Source organism: Brassica oleracea, chromosome C9 (genome assembly GCF_000695525.1).
Source record: "Brassica oleracea var. oleracea cultivar TO1000 chromosome C9, BOL, whole genome shotgun sequence".
In the NCBI taxonomy this organism is placed as follows: Eukaryota; Viridiplantae; Streptophyta; class Magnoliopsida; order Brassicales; family Brassicaceae; genus Brassica; species Brassica oleracea.
Window position 1 is genome coordinate 45,244,612 of NC_027756.1, and position 14,355 is coordinate 45,258,966.

General features: G+C 30.1%; 2 protein-coding genes and 1 pseudogene across 2 annotated transcripts; 1 reads left to right on the top strand and 2 right to left on the bottom strand.

The window, feature by feature from the left end:
- Positions 1–457: 457 nt before the first annotated feature.
- Positions 458–1,666, bottom strand: LOC106317234 (putative glucan endo-1,3-beta-glucosidase GVI). The gene has a single exon (XM_013755086.1). The coding sequence runs from the start codon at positions 1,601–1,603 to the stop codon at positions 566–568; it is 1,038 nt and encodes a 345-aa protein (XP_013610540.1). The 5' UTR covers positions 1,604–1,666; the 3' UTR covers positions 458–565.
- Positions 1,667–3,654: 1,988 nt separating this feature from the next.
- Positions 3,655–5,038, top strand: LOC106315145. Its single transcript, XM_013752905.1, is given in 8 exon segments — positions 3,655–3,664; positions 3,791–3,836; positions 3,929–4,046; positions 4,135–4,209; positions 4,334–4,436; positions 4,518–4,565; positions 4,644–4,783; positions 4,958–5,038. Coding segments are annotated over 8 exon segments (621 nt in total).
- A 6,528-nt stretch (positions 5,039–11,566) lies between these two features.
- LOC106316821 lies at positions 11,567–13,477 on the bottom strand (annotated as a pseudogene).
- Between the last annotated feature and the right edge of the window lie 878 nt (positions 13,478–14,355).

The following is a 14,355-nucleotide window of genomic DNA, read 5'->3' on the forward strand; positions in this document are numbered from 1 at the left end:
CTTCTCCTCACCATTTTTCCTTTTTAATTTACTTTTTGTATAGATTTTTACAATAAAAAAATATCATATTTTCTGAACAACACACTCTTTCACACTTCATTTTTAATTTCCTAAGGATACGTCCTTTTGTAGATTCTAGACCCTCCATTTGAGAAAAAATGTTTCAAAAACCAAAAAATGAAGAAACGCTTGAGAGAGAGCGAGAGAGATGGAGATTTCATCTTTTATTCTTTCGCTTATTTTACAATAACATTTCTGAAAAAAAAAATTGAGAAATTTTCAGCTTATTTGACATTTTATTTTATCACATAATATGTACATATATATCTCCCAAATTTTGTGTATGATAAAAAAGTTAATAAATGTAAAATACAATAAAATAAAAAGTTAAATAAGTGAATAATTATACATATTATTAAAATAATTTAATTTTTATTAAAGAATCCATATGCTCGCGCGAATGTGCGGGTTTGTTTCCTAGTTTGAATAACAACAAACAACTAAGAGCACTATTGTAATTTGTATGTATTCATAAGTTTGTGAAAGTCTTAAAAGAAACTCACACTCAAAATAGCTTATAGATGGGTTTCATATCAACAGGATTGTATAATCCAAAGTTTTGTTCAGTCCCGGCGGGCTTCTGGTTTTCATTGAACGTTGCGAATATAAACCCTTGGATAGCACTGTTAGGCCTCTTAGGTGTCCCCTTGCCGCTTACTACATGCTGAAGGAAATTTCCGTTGTAGGTCGCCGCGATGTCAGGCGTGGTTAAGTCCCCGTTCCCGGCTGACGGCCATCCTGTCTCAGACACCACCATTGGTAAATCTTTCACGCCTTCCTTCTCCATTGCCCACGCGAACGTATCGAACATTGCATCAAACAAGTTTGAATAGCCCAGTGGTCCATCCTGGACCACGACGGCCTCGCTTTTGGAAATGGCATAGTCGAGATGAATGTTCACCGGGTCCGATGCGTAAGCCAAGTACGGGTAGATGTTGACGAAGATTGGCGTACTTGTTTGAGACAAAAAGTTAAGCACCGGGGTGAGTTGTTCACGCGCCTGAGCCGTGAACATTCCCGTGGAAGGTGGATACGACTGTCCGAGGTTAGACATAGCCACAACAGTGGTGACAGTGATAGGAAGACTCTTGGACTTGACAAGGTTGGTGAGAGACTGCACGGCGGGAAGCACCTGTGGACCCATCGGTCCAGGGATGACTTCATTGCCGACTGTAATGAAAGTGATGTTGACGTCGGCTAAGTAAGGCTCAATGTTTGTTGCGAACCAGCTATTAACAGCTTCTTCGCCGGCAGCAAGAGCAGCCAAGTCTTGGTCCTTAACACCTACCGTGACTCCAATATCTTTGTGGCCGCGTAAGGCGTTAAGAACCTCAGTGTTCGGGTCGAAGATTCGGATTTTAGTAATGCCTATGGACTTGAAAAGGTTGATGACATCAGAGGGGGGCGGGAGATTATCGCCGAGGAGACCGTAGTTCAAGCCAAGTTGACTTGTTGCGGTTACGAAGCCACTACTGTTGTAGTTGAAAATTAGCACAATGCACGACAGGAAAAACAAGAACAGCTTTTTATGAGAGTAGTGCATGATGAAAACTTTTGTATGCAAAAAATATATGTGTCTAAAGAAAAGATATGAGTTTTTTTTTTCTTCTTCTTTATTGATTGCTTTTTTGGAGTATATGCTGCTTTAAGTTATATATATGTGCACATATATCTGAGATCTACTACTCCAGTTTTACCGGTAACTAGAAGACTTGAATGCATAATTTGATAACTGATCAACCTATTCCAATTTTTTTGGTATCAAAAAGATTACAAATTTGATGCTTTTCTTACTAACTAGGTATGTTTTTTTTTTTGGATTGACTGAATCTTACTATTCCCTTTGACCAAAAAAAAAAGAATCTTACTATTCCATATGAAATTGAAATCAAATCAAGTTGAGATTCTATTACCTTGGAAGATATTATCTAAAATTTACATGAACTTGAATGCATAATTTGATAACTAATAGATCTATTCCAATTTTATTGGTATCAATACAATGATAGCACTCTTTTATTTATGTTTTCGTTTTGATCTTATCTGTCTTTACTACAAATTTTGTGGTTCCTTTACTAACTAGCTATGTTTTTTTTTGGATTGACTGAATCTTACTATTCCATTTGAAACCGAAATAAAATATAGTTGAGATTTTGTTACCTAGAAAAGAATATCTAAAAAGTACATGAGATTGAATACATAATTAGTTGTTGTTTTCATGTATATTATTGATTAGATGTTTATAAGAAACAACAAACTAAACTTAAATATATGAATTTGACTACCGATGTATCAGTTTGATTAAAGTATAACTTTTCATATTATGTGAAGAGAATGACTGTCCCAACTAGAAGAACACTTCGCCTTGGATGATGCTGAGATTCCATTACTATTAGCAGTGTTCAAGAAAGCGTTTTAGGTGGGCGGCGCTTGGACGCTACCTCGTATAAGACCGTAACAATTACATTCTAAATTGTCTAAACAATTACAATATTAATTTAATAAATAATATTTTTATTATTCATAATTATAATAATTAGCATATTATAATATAGAATCTTACAAAAATAAAATAACATAAATTTATCATTGTGAATAATAATATTTACTATAAAAAATTATATGTATATAGTATATATTATAATCTAAACCGCCAGTTGTTAAATGTATTTTTTATAAAATTAATGTTTTATATTTTATTTCATTCTTTGTATGAATTTATAATAATTTTTAACAGAATTTCAATAAATTATATTTTTATAATAATTTTCTCTGAAGTCTTGCCTTTGTATACTTCATTTTAGTCTGACTCAACTATTGCTTTGTATGCGTTTTGTTTGACTCAACTTTTGCTTTCTGTGGAGTTTCGTCCACGGCGATTTGCATGAATGGCTAAAAATTTAGTGAGTCCGCTGCTAGTACTTTTTCGAAAGATTCATCATTAACGACTAATTTAACTTAGAAAATAATTTGTTTCATTTTCACATTTTCAATAAAAATTTAACACTAACATAATTATCTATCTATCTATCTATATATATAAAAAAAAGGTTTAATCCCTTCTTCTTGCGCCACATGGGATGCCAGCTTGGAAAGTTGGTTTCTGCCTGCGCGACACCTGTCCATGCATCCAAAACGCAGCTCTTCATTGAACATCTATCTTTTCGGGCTTCGTTTGATATATATGGTGATATTGAGCTGTTTAATTGGTAAGGGTCTGGGCCAACGTGAAGAAGATCCCCCTAGCCCTAATACTCTGCTTCGAAGGAAATGAGTTCGTCTTTTCTCGATGTGCGGCAGCCGGTGACCTATGCGCTTCTTCTGCGACCTGAAACGGTGTTGTTAATGGCTTCCTCATATATCATATTTATTGGCTCCATCACGATGTGTATTCAAAGCTTCCCTTCGATTTTAGAGGCGGTGCCAGGATCTGTATAAATAGAGGTGTATAAATAGAGGTGGGATCCCTGGGATCCCTCCTCTTGAACACATCTCTTCTTCCTATCTCTTACATCTTATACTGAAATATTTTGAAATGGCTAATTAAAAAGCTTTTTTCTCGGACCTCAAATCTGGCAAGTGCTCTTTTAAACTATGTTGCAGGGTGAATCTTTATTTTTCTTTATTATTTATTATTTGATGACAATGCAAGTGTTTCTATTCTTCTTTCTTATTTCAATCATTAAGCAGATTTTCAAAAGCTCTTTTTTCCGTTTATGTTTCTTTGCAGGTGCAACTGTGATGGCCATAGTTGACTGCGTTGTGAATAAGACTCGGATTTTTTTTCTTCTCTTTCTTTAATTTTTCCATTTCCTTACATATCCGGTTTTTGTTAGTTGACTGAGAGTTTATTGTATCCATGTATGTAGCAGAAGATAGAGCCGTCTACTGATGTTCTGAAAGGGATATTAAGACCTGTTGTGGAAGGAGTGAAAGAAATTTCATGGCCTCCAAGAGATCCTGAAGCTATCAATCAAATGGAAAAAGTGTGTACACGTATGTTCACTTTCCTTTGACCAAGACATGTTCAACATCTTGTATACAAAGGTACTGATGATATCAATGTATTAACAGGAAATGATAAAACGGGAAAAATAAGGGCAATTAGACTAAGGTTTTTTCCCAGAAGTTAGTGCTCTGCTACGGCAGGTAAAGTGTTATGATTGTTGTTTTCACGTGTAAGACAGTGATTTTTATTTCAAAAGGTATCTCCTTTAATAGAGTATCAATGTATTTTTTAATGATAGTTTGAGAGGCTGAAGGTTGTTTTCAGGAAAAAGAAGATATAGACAAACCAAGGCTTGCGGCTAAGCTTCAGAAAGTTCTACAACTCTATGCTGCTACGGTCCTCTACAAGCGTAGCTACGCAAAGAAAGGTACATTGCTCAAGTCACTCGCTCACTCTAAGCTTCCATTATCCACAAACAGAATCTCATCACGTTTGCATCCGATCATAGGGAACCAAGTTGTAAAGGCGGAGCATTTTCTGGAAACTCTGATCAAAGGTCTCTTTATACAACCCTATTTTACATGTAGTCAGTCGACGCAAAGAAGTTCACATTTGGTTTATTATGTCTTTCCAGCTCCTGAGGAACAATGGAACAAGTTTTTCTTAGAAGGGTTAACACTCGGGAAAGGTGAAGTAACACTTGAAGAGCTTTCTGCTGTTATAAAGAAACGAATTGAGTGCATGCTGATTCGAACTATAAGTAACATAAACTTTGTTTTATGTAATGTCTCTCTCTACACATATAATAAAAAAACACAACAATGTGAAAGAAAGTCTAACACGCTAACCGGGTTTAATTTGGGTTTAAACCAGATGATAATACAATTGTTTGATCAGGTTTTTAAAATTCCTCACACTTAACCATTGTAATGTTGATGGCCTTACCAGGAAGGAGGTTCATACTTGATCGAGTATCTCAAAGGGATCGAGTCCAGAGCAAATGAAATTATAAAATTACTTCAGGGTTAAATTAATTCCAAATCATACAATACATACAAAAAATAAAAGGGGAATACCAGCAGTAGACAGACTGTCCACGTAAGACTCAAAAATCAGCCACTAAAATTCTTTCTTTTGGCCATGTCACAGACCATTTTCGTGTTGGGCTTCTAATAATTTTTTCGATCTGTTAATTTGATTTGTTTGGCCCGTTTTATTTGTCTATAAAATTTATATATTTTAAATGTTAAATATAAATTTAAATAACAAATTTTAATTCAATTAATTTTATTTTTGTGTTATACTATATCATTTATTTGTTTTGATATAATATTTGACAAATAAGAATGAGAATAAATTTAAAAAAGGATAGTTAGGAGTACTAATCAGTAAAATTTAAACTTATACAAAATGCTCAACACAGAGTAAACAAAAATAATAGTAAATAACAATGTGATCAACAAAATCTAAAATTTATGAAATAATTATATTTTTCTGAATTTTAAAATGTCATCAATGGTAATAGTAAAAATATTTTCTTATGTGCCTAAGTCTATGACAGATGTTATAGTTGCCTACAAGTCATTGAAAAACTAAAATATTTGTAAGATTTCAAGATATCATAAGCACTAATTCCAAAATATATAAATTTCACAATAATTAACAATATACAATATTTTTTTAAACTAATCAAAATAACGCAATAAAATTAGTAATAGTCATAAAACCATTAGGAAGATTTTAATACAATAAATATAGAGAAATCACTGGACATTATAAATATTTTAATACAACAAATATAGAAAAATCATTGAAAATTTCAAATGAAAGGAAAACAAAAAATATATATATTGTATCATACCATATATGAAGTTATAAGAGGTAACGATTTAAAATACCAATCAGTAAAAGTTAAACTTATACAAAATGCTCAACGCAGAGTAAATAAAAATAATAGTAAATAACAATGTGATCAACGAAGTACTAATCAGTAAATTTAAACTTATACAAAATGCTCAACGCAGAGTAAACAAAAATAATAGTAAATAACAATGTGATCAACGAAGTACTAATCAGTAAATTTAAACTTATACAAAATGCTCAACGCAGAGTAAAGGAAAATAATAGTATATAACAATGTGATCAACGAAGAGTTAATAAAAAATTTACGAAATAATTATATTTTTTCTGAATTTTATTCTGAATTTTTAAATGTCATCAATGGTAATAGCAAAAATATTTCCTTGTGTGCCTGAGTCTATGACAGATGTTATAGTTGCCTAAAACTCATTGAAAAATTAAAATATTTGTAAGATTTCAAGATATCATAAACACTAATTCCAAAATATATAAATTTCACAATAATTAACAATATACAATATTTTTTTTAACTAATAAAATAATGCAATGAAATTAGTAGTGGTCATAACACCATTAGGAAGATTTTAATACAATAAATATAGAGAAATCACTAGACATGAGGAATATTTTAATACAACAAATATAGAAAAATCATTGGAAGTTTCGAATGAAAAGAAAACAAAAAAAATAAAAAATTGTATCATACCATATATGAAGTTAGGAGAGGTAACTATTTAAAATACAATAACAACAAACTATATACTACTCTTTAGTGTGTTAGTTAGGGCTGTTCAATATGGCAAAACCGAACCGTACCGAACCGAACCAAACCAAAATAGATAATATGGTTTGGATTTGGTATATACCATAAAAACCGAATGGATATGATTTTTAAGAAACCGTAGGATTTGGATATGGTTCGGTATATAACCGATAAAACCGAATAAACCGAATAAAACCGATCAAAAAATAGAGACATGTAAATATGTATAAGTTAATTTTTTTGCTAATAACTATTACCATATTTTTTACAGTAATAAAATAGTCCTGATTTGTAAATCACTTGAACTATAATAAAATAACAATTCATCGCAAACATGCTTCTTATTTTCTTAGTCTTCTTTTGATCTTTTTGCTTTAATTTAGCATTGACTAAATTGAAATAAAGATTATAAATTTGATGATAACAATTAGTGAAAATTCTTCACAATTTTTTTATTATCTATAGACGAATAGAGTTTCGTGTTTAATAGAAGAAACATGACTTTGATGAACGCTAAATATGAAATAATATAATAACTTATTTTTTGTGCTTCGTGCTTCTGTTTTATTTTTTGTTTTTTAATTTTTATTATCAAAATTTTGAGTTTTGATTTTAATTATAGATTTGATTATTTTATTAGATGATAGAAACATTTTTTATTTTTGTTCTTTTATTTAAACTTATAATATTTTTTAATAAATGAATGTGTTGACAACAAGACTCTAAAATTCATATAATATGATCCCAAAATAAAGAATTATGTTTTTTGGTATAAAACCGAATAAACCGAAAACCGACGGTATATAAACCGAACCGAACCGAAGTAAATATGGATTTAGAATGGTAGTTATATTTTACTAACCGAAATACCGAAAAACCGAAAAAACCGAACCGAAACCGAACCGATATCCGGATTGAACACCCCTAGTGTTAGTTATCAATCTCAATTTTTGGTTTCAGTAAACCTATTTTATAATATCAACAGATGGTATATAGTAAAAAATAATCTTTTAAATTTATTGGAAAAATAAATAAAATATAATAGAATTGTTTATTTAAAATTTATTAATTATAAATAATCAGTAAATATTTATGTAAAATAAGTACAAGCTCAAACAAAAAAGGTTCGACACTTAAATGGAAAGTTTCACAAATTTAAATTAACAACCGCGCGTAGCGCGGTAAAAATCCTAGTTTATATAAAAAATCAATTCATTACACGCATAATGAACTTTTTTGTTATGTTGACTCTGCCTTTGACGATTCAAACTAGCACATTTTACGTAAATAGTGAACTCGATAGGTTTTTATTTTCATAAAAGACGATCATTATGAAACAAATGAAAAGGACAAAAAAAGACAATAATTATGGATCAATTTAACCCACTCGAAGAACAAAGTCAAACCAGCAGGCTATTCAAAATTTAGAACTAAATTAAATATAATGTACAATGCAAGTATTACATATATTTTTTATAAGTTTAACAAATTTAGGTATATAATCCGTGTGTTATGAAATTCGTTATTAGAAAATAAAAATAGTCTAGACAATTCAAAATTTTTGTTAAAACACTCTGATAAAACATATTAGCGAATTTATGTTCATAAAAATAACTCTTCTTTGACAATAATTCTTCTATGTCATTTTATTCAACATATATATATTGTAACGTGCATATTTATATATAATAAGTAATGATTACTATATATTATAAAAATAAACATTTGAAACTAAAATAAATATTAAAAATATAATGCTATTTATTGTCGTTATAATTCAAAACAAAAATATTTATTATTATGATCTCATAATTTTTTCATCATTTGTTTGTTTATAATTTTTTATCTATAATAATTTTTAAATACTTTATAAGTTAATATAAAATAATTTTTATTATAACTTCCCGCTCGTAGGGCAGGCCGACCCTAGTCTGTAATAAAACAAAGATAGAAAGACTGAAGTTATTTATAAACTAGATGAAATAATATAAAGCCCTAATACAAATCCACGTTAAAATTAGATAAACTAGAGATTTTATCCGGGCTACGCCCGAGATTATTTAAATATCATTGTATTTAATATATATATTACACATATACTACATCTATGTTATAAGAATATAAATAGTAAATTGAATTAGATATGAGTAAAACTCACAATATACTATTTTTACTATCTAAAATATGTATGTGATGATAGTCAAATGTGAAATGAATAAAGACTTTGTTAAACCTTAGTTATTATCCAAAATATTTTTTCTTACATATTTAGGTTATTATAAAAATATATTATTAATCTCAGTTGATTTATATATTTTTACTTTAAATCACTAAGCTTGCAATTTTTACTTACAATTTAGCTCAAATTTACAGGATTATAAAATATTTATGATTTTTAGAATCTATATGAGTTGATACACTTACTATGATGTCTTCAGGACTTATGCCCGTTGTAGAACAACTTTCAAGGTCAACATTTGGTTAATGTTAACTTAAAGTGTTTATAAACTTTAAAAGATCAGTATTTAAAAAGTAATAAGTGTAAAACTGATTCGATAAATTATTTTCAAACATATCTTAGATTTTTAATGTATCACTTAGCTAGTATAGTTTCTGAAATATTCTAGTTTGTTTTACGTGAAAATATTTTTTTGTCTAAAAATCAGTAATAAAACTAAAATTTATAGAATTTTTATTTTAGTTATATATACTTCATCTATTTCTTGAAAAATGTCATTTTAACATTTTTCTTGTTAAACAAAGAATGTCACTTTAGAATTTCAATGCAAAAGTTATACTTACTTTCAGCTTAATATTAATTTTAAAATCCATTAATGTTAAAAAGAATTTTATTTATCTCAAATAGTATTGGTCAAATAGGTGTAATTAATAAAATAATAAATGAATTCAATTTTTTTTCTAAATCTGTGTGAACAATGTTAAGGTGATACTTTCTAAAAAAATTAAGAAATGGAGGGAATAGTTTCTAACTTACTTTATATTTGAAGAATATTCAAAAATTTATTTTACATAGATATATGTTGTGATGGATAATATTTTTAAACCAAAATGCATAAGTAAACTATTATTTAGTTCTTAACAATAACATCAACAAATGATATGAGTAAAGTATGAATAGTTATATAATTTTAATTATATATGAATAACTGTATTATAATCCTTTTTTTATTACATGATGTTTTAAATCTATGCACACAAATTTAAAAAGAATTATTTTTTAAGATTTAGAAAATAAAGCACATTAACTATTTACCAAATCACAACTCAACCAATATAAAATAAACTATGGAATAAAAATTCACATAGCATTAAAAGATATAAATTTATATTGAAAATTAAAAACTTAATCTTGTTCGAAACAAAAGATTTTTTTCTAAAACATGAGTCATTTTGATTGTATAATATATGAAGTATTTCAATTTAAATATTATATGCGGCTCAAGGAAATACATACAATTAAAACGGTTATTTTATTAGATTTATGGAGTTTTTTAAAAAAACAAACCTTCAAGTCAAATTGAATTTATCAATTTAGTTATTATAATCAACACTATCATATAAAATCACATCTTCCATAATACATTTATTGTAAATTGTATTGTAAACAATTATCTTTCAAGCTCCCAAGGAAAATATATCTTGTTATATACATCAGGTAACTGAGAATTCAGCTAGCTTTGAGTAACTATTTGAAGTTATATCATTGTCTCTATATTTGGATTTTAGTAAGTGCACCATGATTATATACCATTTTGGTAATAAAAAAAACAAACCAAATTCAATCCTCAGGGACACAACCCGTACATTGTAGTCGCCACTTTCAACTCTTGTTATGTGGTGTTTGAAGACCTTCCTTTCATGTTCAACGTTTGGAGTCAAACATAAACACATATTAGTATACAGTTTGACAACCATTTTTTAGGCTTGTGTATGCGTCAACATCTTTTTCATCGGCTTAAACTGGGAATACGTAAATGTATACTACCAAAGAGTCAAAACTTTAAACTTTGTTTATGTTCATTCCAATCTACAATCACTAACTTTGTTTACCCGCAGATTAAATATTATGAATTTATTTATTTATTTATAATTCGAAGAATTTGCATTGAGAAACAAAATATTGATTGTTTTTCTAGCATGCATAAAGTAAATAAATTAGTATAAACATTTTTTTGTTAAATTAGTCTATTTTCAACCAATCAACTGAAAATGATTTTCAGCTTATTTACTTCCAAAAGAATAATTGTATATTAATATTTTCTCTATTAAAAAGAAATCTTTACTTCCAGTTTCATTTTTATTTTCCCTTTTCTATTATTTCTTTTCCACTCCTTTACTCTGACAGTAAAACCACTCTTCTATTGACTTTGTCCACCTCCTAACATGTTACACACTCATAATACAGTCATTACTCATTATTGCAAGGGTGAATAGTTATTGATCAAGTGTAGAGACCTCATCGTCATATTCTTCTTCTTCTCGCGAAAAATCAATGGGACTTTGCAGGTGTCATAGTTGGATTCAATGGAAAGTTGAGTGTCAATAACTTCATATGTAAACAGATCTCATCTGATAACATTGAAGTACATATATGTATCATGACGGCTGATGCCAAAAATTAACCATACACAATGAAGAAAAATTACTATTAAAAAAATCATATATTTTGTTCTCAAAAAGAACTATAATAATCTTAGTTAAAACTATGAGTTTGGAGTGCAATCCTCAACCAATCTTGCAGCCGCACATGAATAACATTATCTATGTTTCTCAGACTCTTCACAACAACTTCTCCTGCAAATATTTGCACAAACCGGTCTGTGATCTGAAAACCGTGATTCTCCTAAAGTATAAGAAAGTTCTATTCCTTCTCCTCCTCATGGAATCTGATCAAACCTGAAGACATTCCAAACACACCACAAAAATGTGTTTCTAGAGTTTTGGATAGTACCAACCAAGCATGAGTACATAGGTTTTCCTTAGACTTAGTGGCTTCTCCGGCGTGAGAATCTGAGTTTCAAGAGAAACACTCATCCTGGTCTTCAATAAAGATTTGAGTTTTTAAGATAATTTCTACTACAAAACCTGGTCTTTCTCAAGAAGTGTGTCACAATCATTGTCTCTAGAAATATTCATCTCTTAATAGGCTAAAGAAACTCTGTAATTCAAATCTCCAAACCAAAGCACTCGACTGCAACTTCGCAAACAGAGTCTTCACAGGGTTTTTATTTTCTTTTACAGAAAGAAGGTTTATGATTTTCATTGAAACATACTCGTGATCAACTATTCTTTCAGGTGCGCAACAATAAGGATTCTTGGTGATTTTGGGGAATTGTGTATTTGTGTGTGTGTTACAAAATCTCAGCTACATTTGTTTTACAACTAAGATTGTTATAATTCTTTTTGAAAACAAAATATATGAATTGAAAATTATTATTTCTTCATTGTGTAGCTGTATGATATATGTATATCTGGTGGCTGATGCCAAAAATAAAATATACACCGATAAAACCTTGAAGAAGTGAGATGACTACTTACGGCCATGGAGAGTGCAACATAACCCATTCCATATTTGTGGCAATTCTCAGGATCTTCAGATAGACCTCTCCTTTGTCTTTATAAACAGTTGGGATTATGATTGATGGTATATTCCCAGATTCCCTGTTTTGGGCTTCGTTAGTATCATATCATTAAGTAAAACAAAAGTGAACAGAATATCAAATATTCAGACATGACTTTTAAGGCTTACTTACCAGCCGCACATCAACCAACAATGAGACCACGAAGATGTAGGCGAAGGAGGCTTAGTGATGAGAATACAACCCAGCTTAATAAGGAAACAATGACGAATGTGAGAAGAATATTAACAGGTATGAAGAACCTGAGAGAAAAGATCTAAACTCCTAATGAAAAAATTCAGGTGACTTACATGTTCACCAAGCTTTCATATGTTACACTACCAGCTAAACGGTTTCCAATAGCGAAGGACTAAACACATAGAAGACAATCTATAGATAAAAAAAAGAAGTTGAGTTGTATATTAGATTTATAAATAGAAAGAGTTAATTAAGTAATAACCAACGCTGTTCAAATATTTCTTAAGTAGAAGATTGTCTCCATCAAAAGCCATATAAAATCCAACTGATGTTATCAGCAGAATCTCCACCACTGGTTTCAATGAATTTATCAATAGATGCAAAAGCTTCAACATCTCTACTTGCAAAGTCTTTTTCGAAAGCTAATACATGCAAAACATAACATATACACATGATTCCGGTTGTTGCATATGCATTTAAGCAGAATAAACAATGAATTAGAAGAGCTGCAAGTAATCAGAGCTTGAACATATTATAAACCTGAAAGTATAGATTAATGATCTCATTCTCAAACAATGATATAGTGAATATAATCCTTAATCTACCTGAAGATATGCTATAATTAGAATGGTCAAAGGAAGGAAAACGTTTGACGTTGTCCTGCTGCATAAGGTGGACATCAACACCTTGAACCGTAGCAAGAAGTTTCAAATTTATTACAGACTTCAAAATCCATACCTTACGAAGCTGATATGAACACTTTGAGCTCCGTTCGGAACCCTACTCCTCCGCAGGTTTCCACATTTTCCGTGAGGCTGTAGGTTTTTGGTTGATACGAAAGACTTTATATAGGAGGAGAAACGTAGGGAGTTGGAACGAAACCATAAAGGAAGAAGGAGTAAAGAAAATGTTAAATGACTCAGAAGTGAAACGATAACGACGGAGAGGAAGGGCCAGAGACGATTAATCAGTTGGGAGGAAGAATAGGTTTTTGCGGAATGTGAGCAATTTGCGCCATGGAAAAATAAATTAGACCCACACAAACAAGTCCACTATTAATCATTTTCGACATAGGCTTAATGACGTGGTCAAAATGCTATCTGTGATTGGATGATTTTTCTATCAGACGTGGACGGTTTATCTAAAACTCTTATTCTCCTTTTATTACTTGTTTGATTTACATATTTTTTATTATTTTGAATGTCTTCATAATATCTTTTAAAAATAGCTAACTAGATTTTTTTTTTTTCAATTTTGACGGACTATGGAAATGTTTTAAAACACTTTCATAAAAATATCTTACGATATTCCTAATAAATAATAAAATATATACATTATTAAACTATGATTATGCATATCTTAAAATAATGAGGATAAATCCTTGAGAAAAAGACAAAATTAACACTAAATCAAGTTTATGTTCCCAAACTAGCACTCAAGGTCAAAAGTCACAAAAATAGCACTTAATGTTTTATCAAAAGTCACAAACTTAGGGTTTAGAGTTAAAGGTTGGGGTTTAGGATTTAGGGTTTAGGGTTTAGGGTTTAGGGTTTAGGGTTTAGGGTTTAGGGTTTAGGGTTTAGGGTTTAGGGTTTAGGGTTTAGGGTTTAGGGTTTAGGGTTTAGGGTTTAGGGTTTAGGGTTTAGGGTTTAGGGTTTAGGGTTTAGGGTTTAGGGTTTAGGGTTTAGGGTTTAGGGTTTAGGGTTTAGGGTTTAGGGTTTAGGGTTTAGGGTTTAGGGTTTAGGGTTTAGGGTTTAGGGTTTAGGGTTTAGGGTTTAGGGAATCCTTCTGGATAATTGAATTTATTAACAAACTAAATCACCTTTAAAAAAAAAAAAAAACTAAATCACCTATCAATGTGTAGTCGAATCATTTTAAAGGAGACG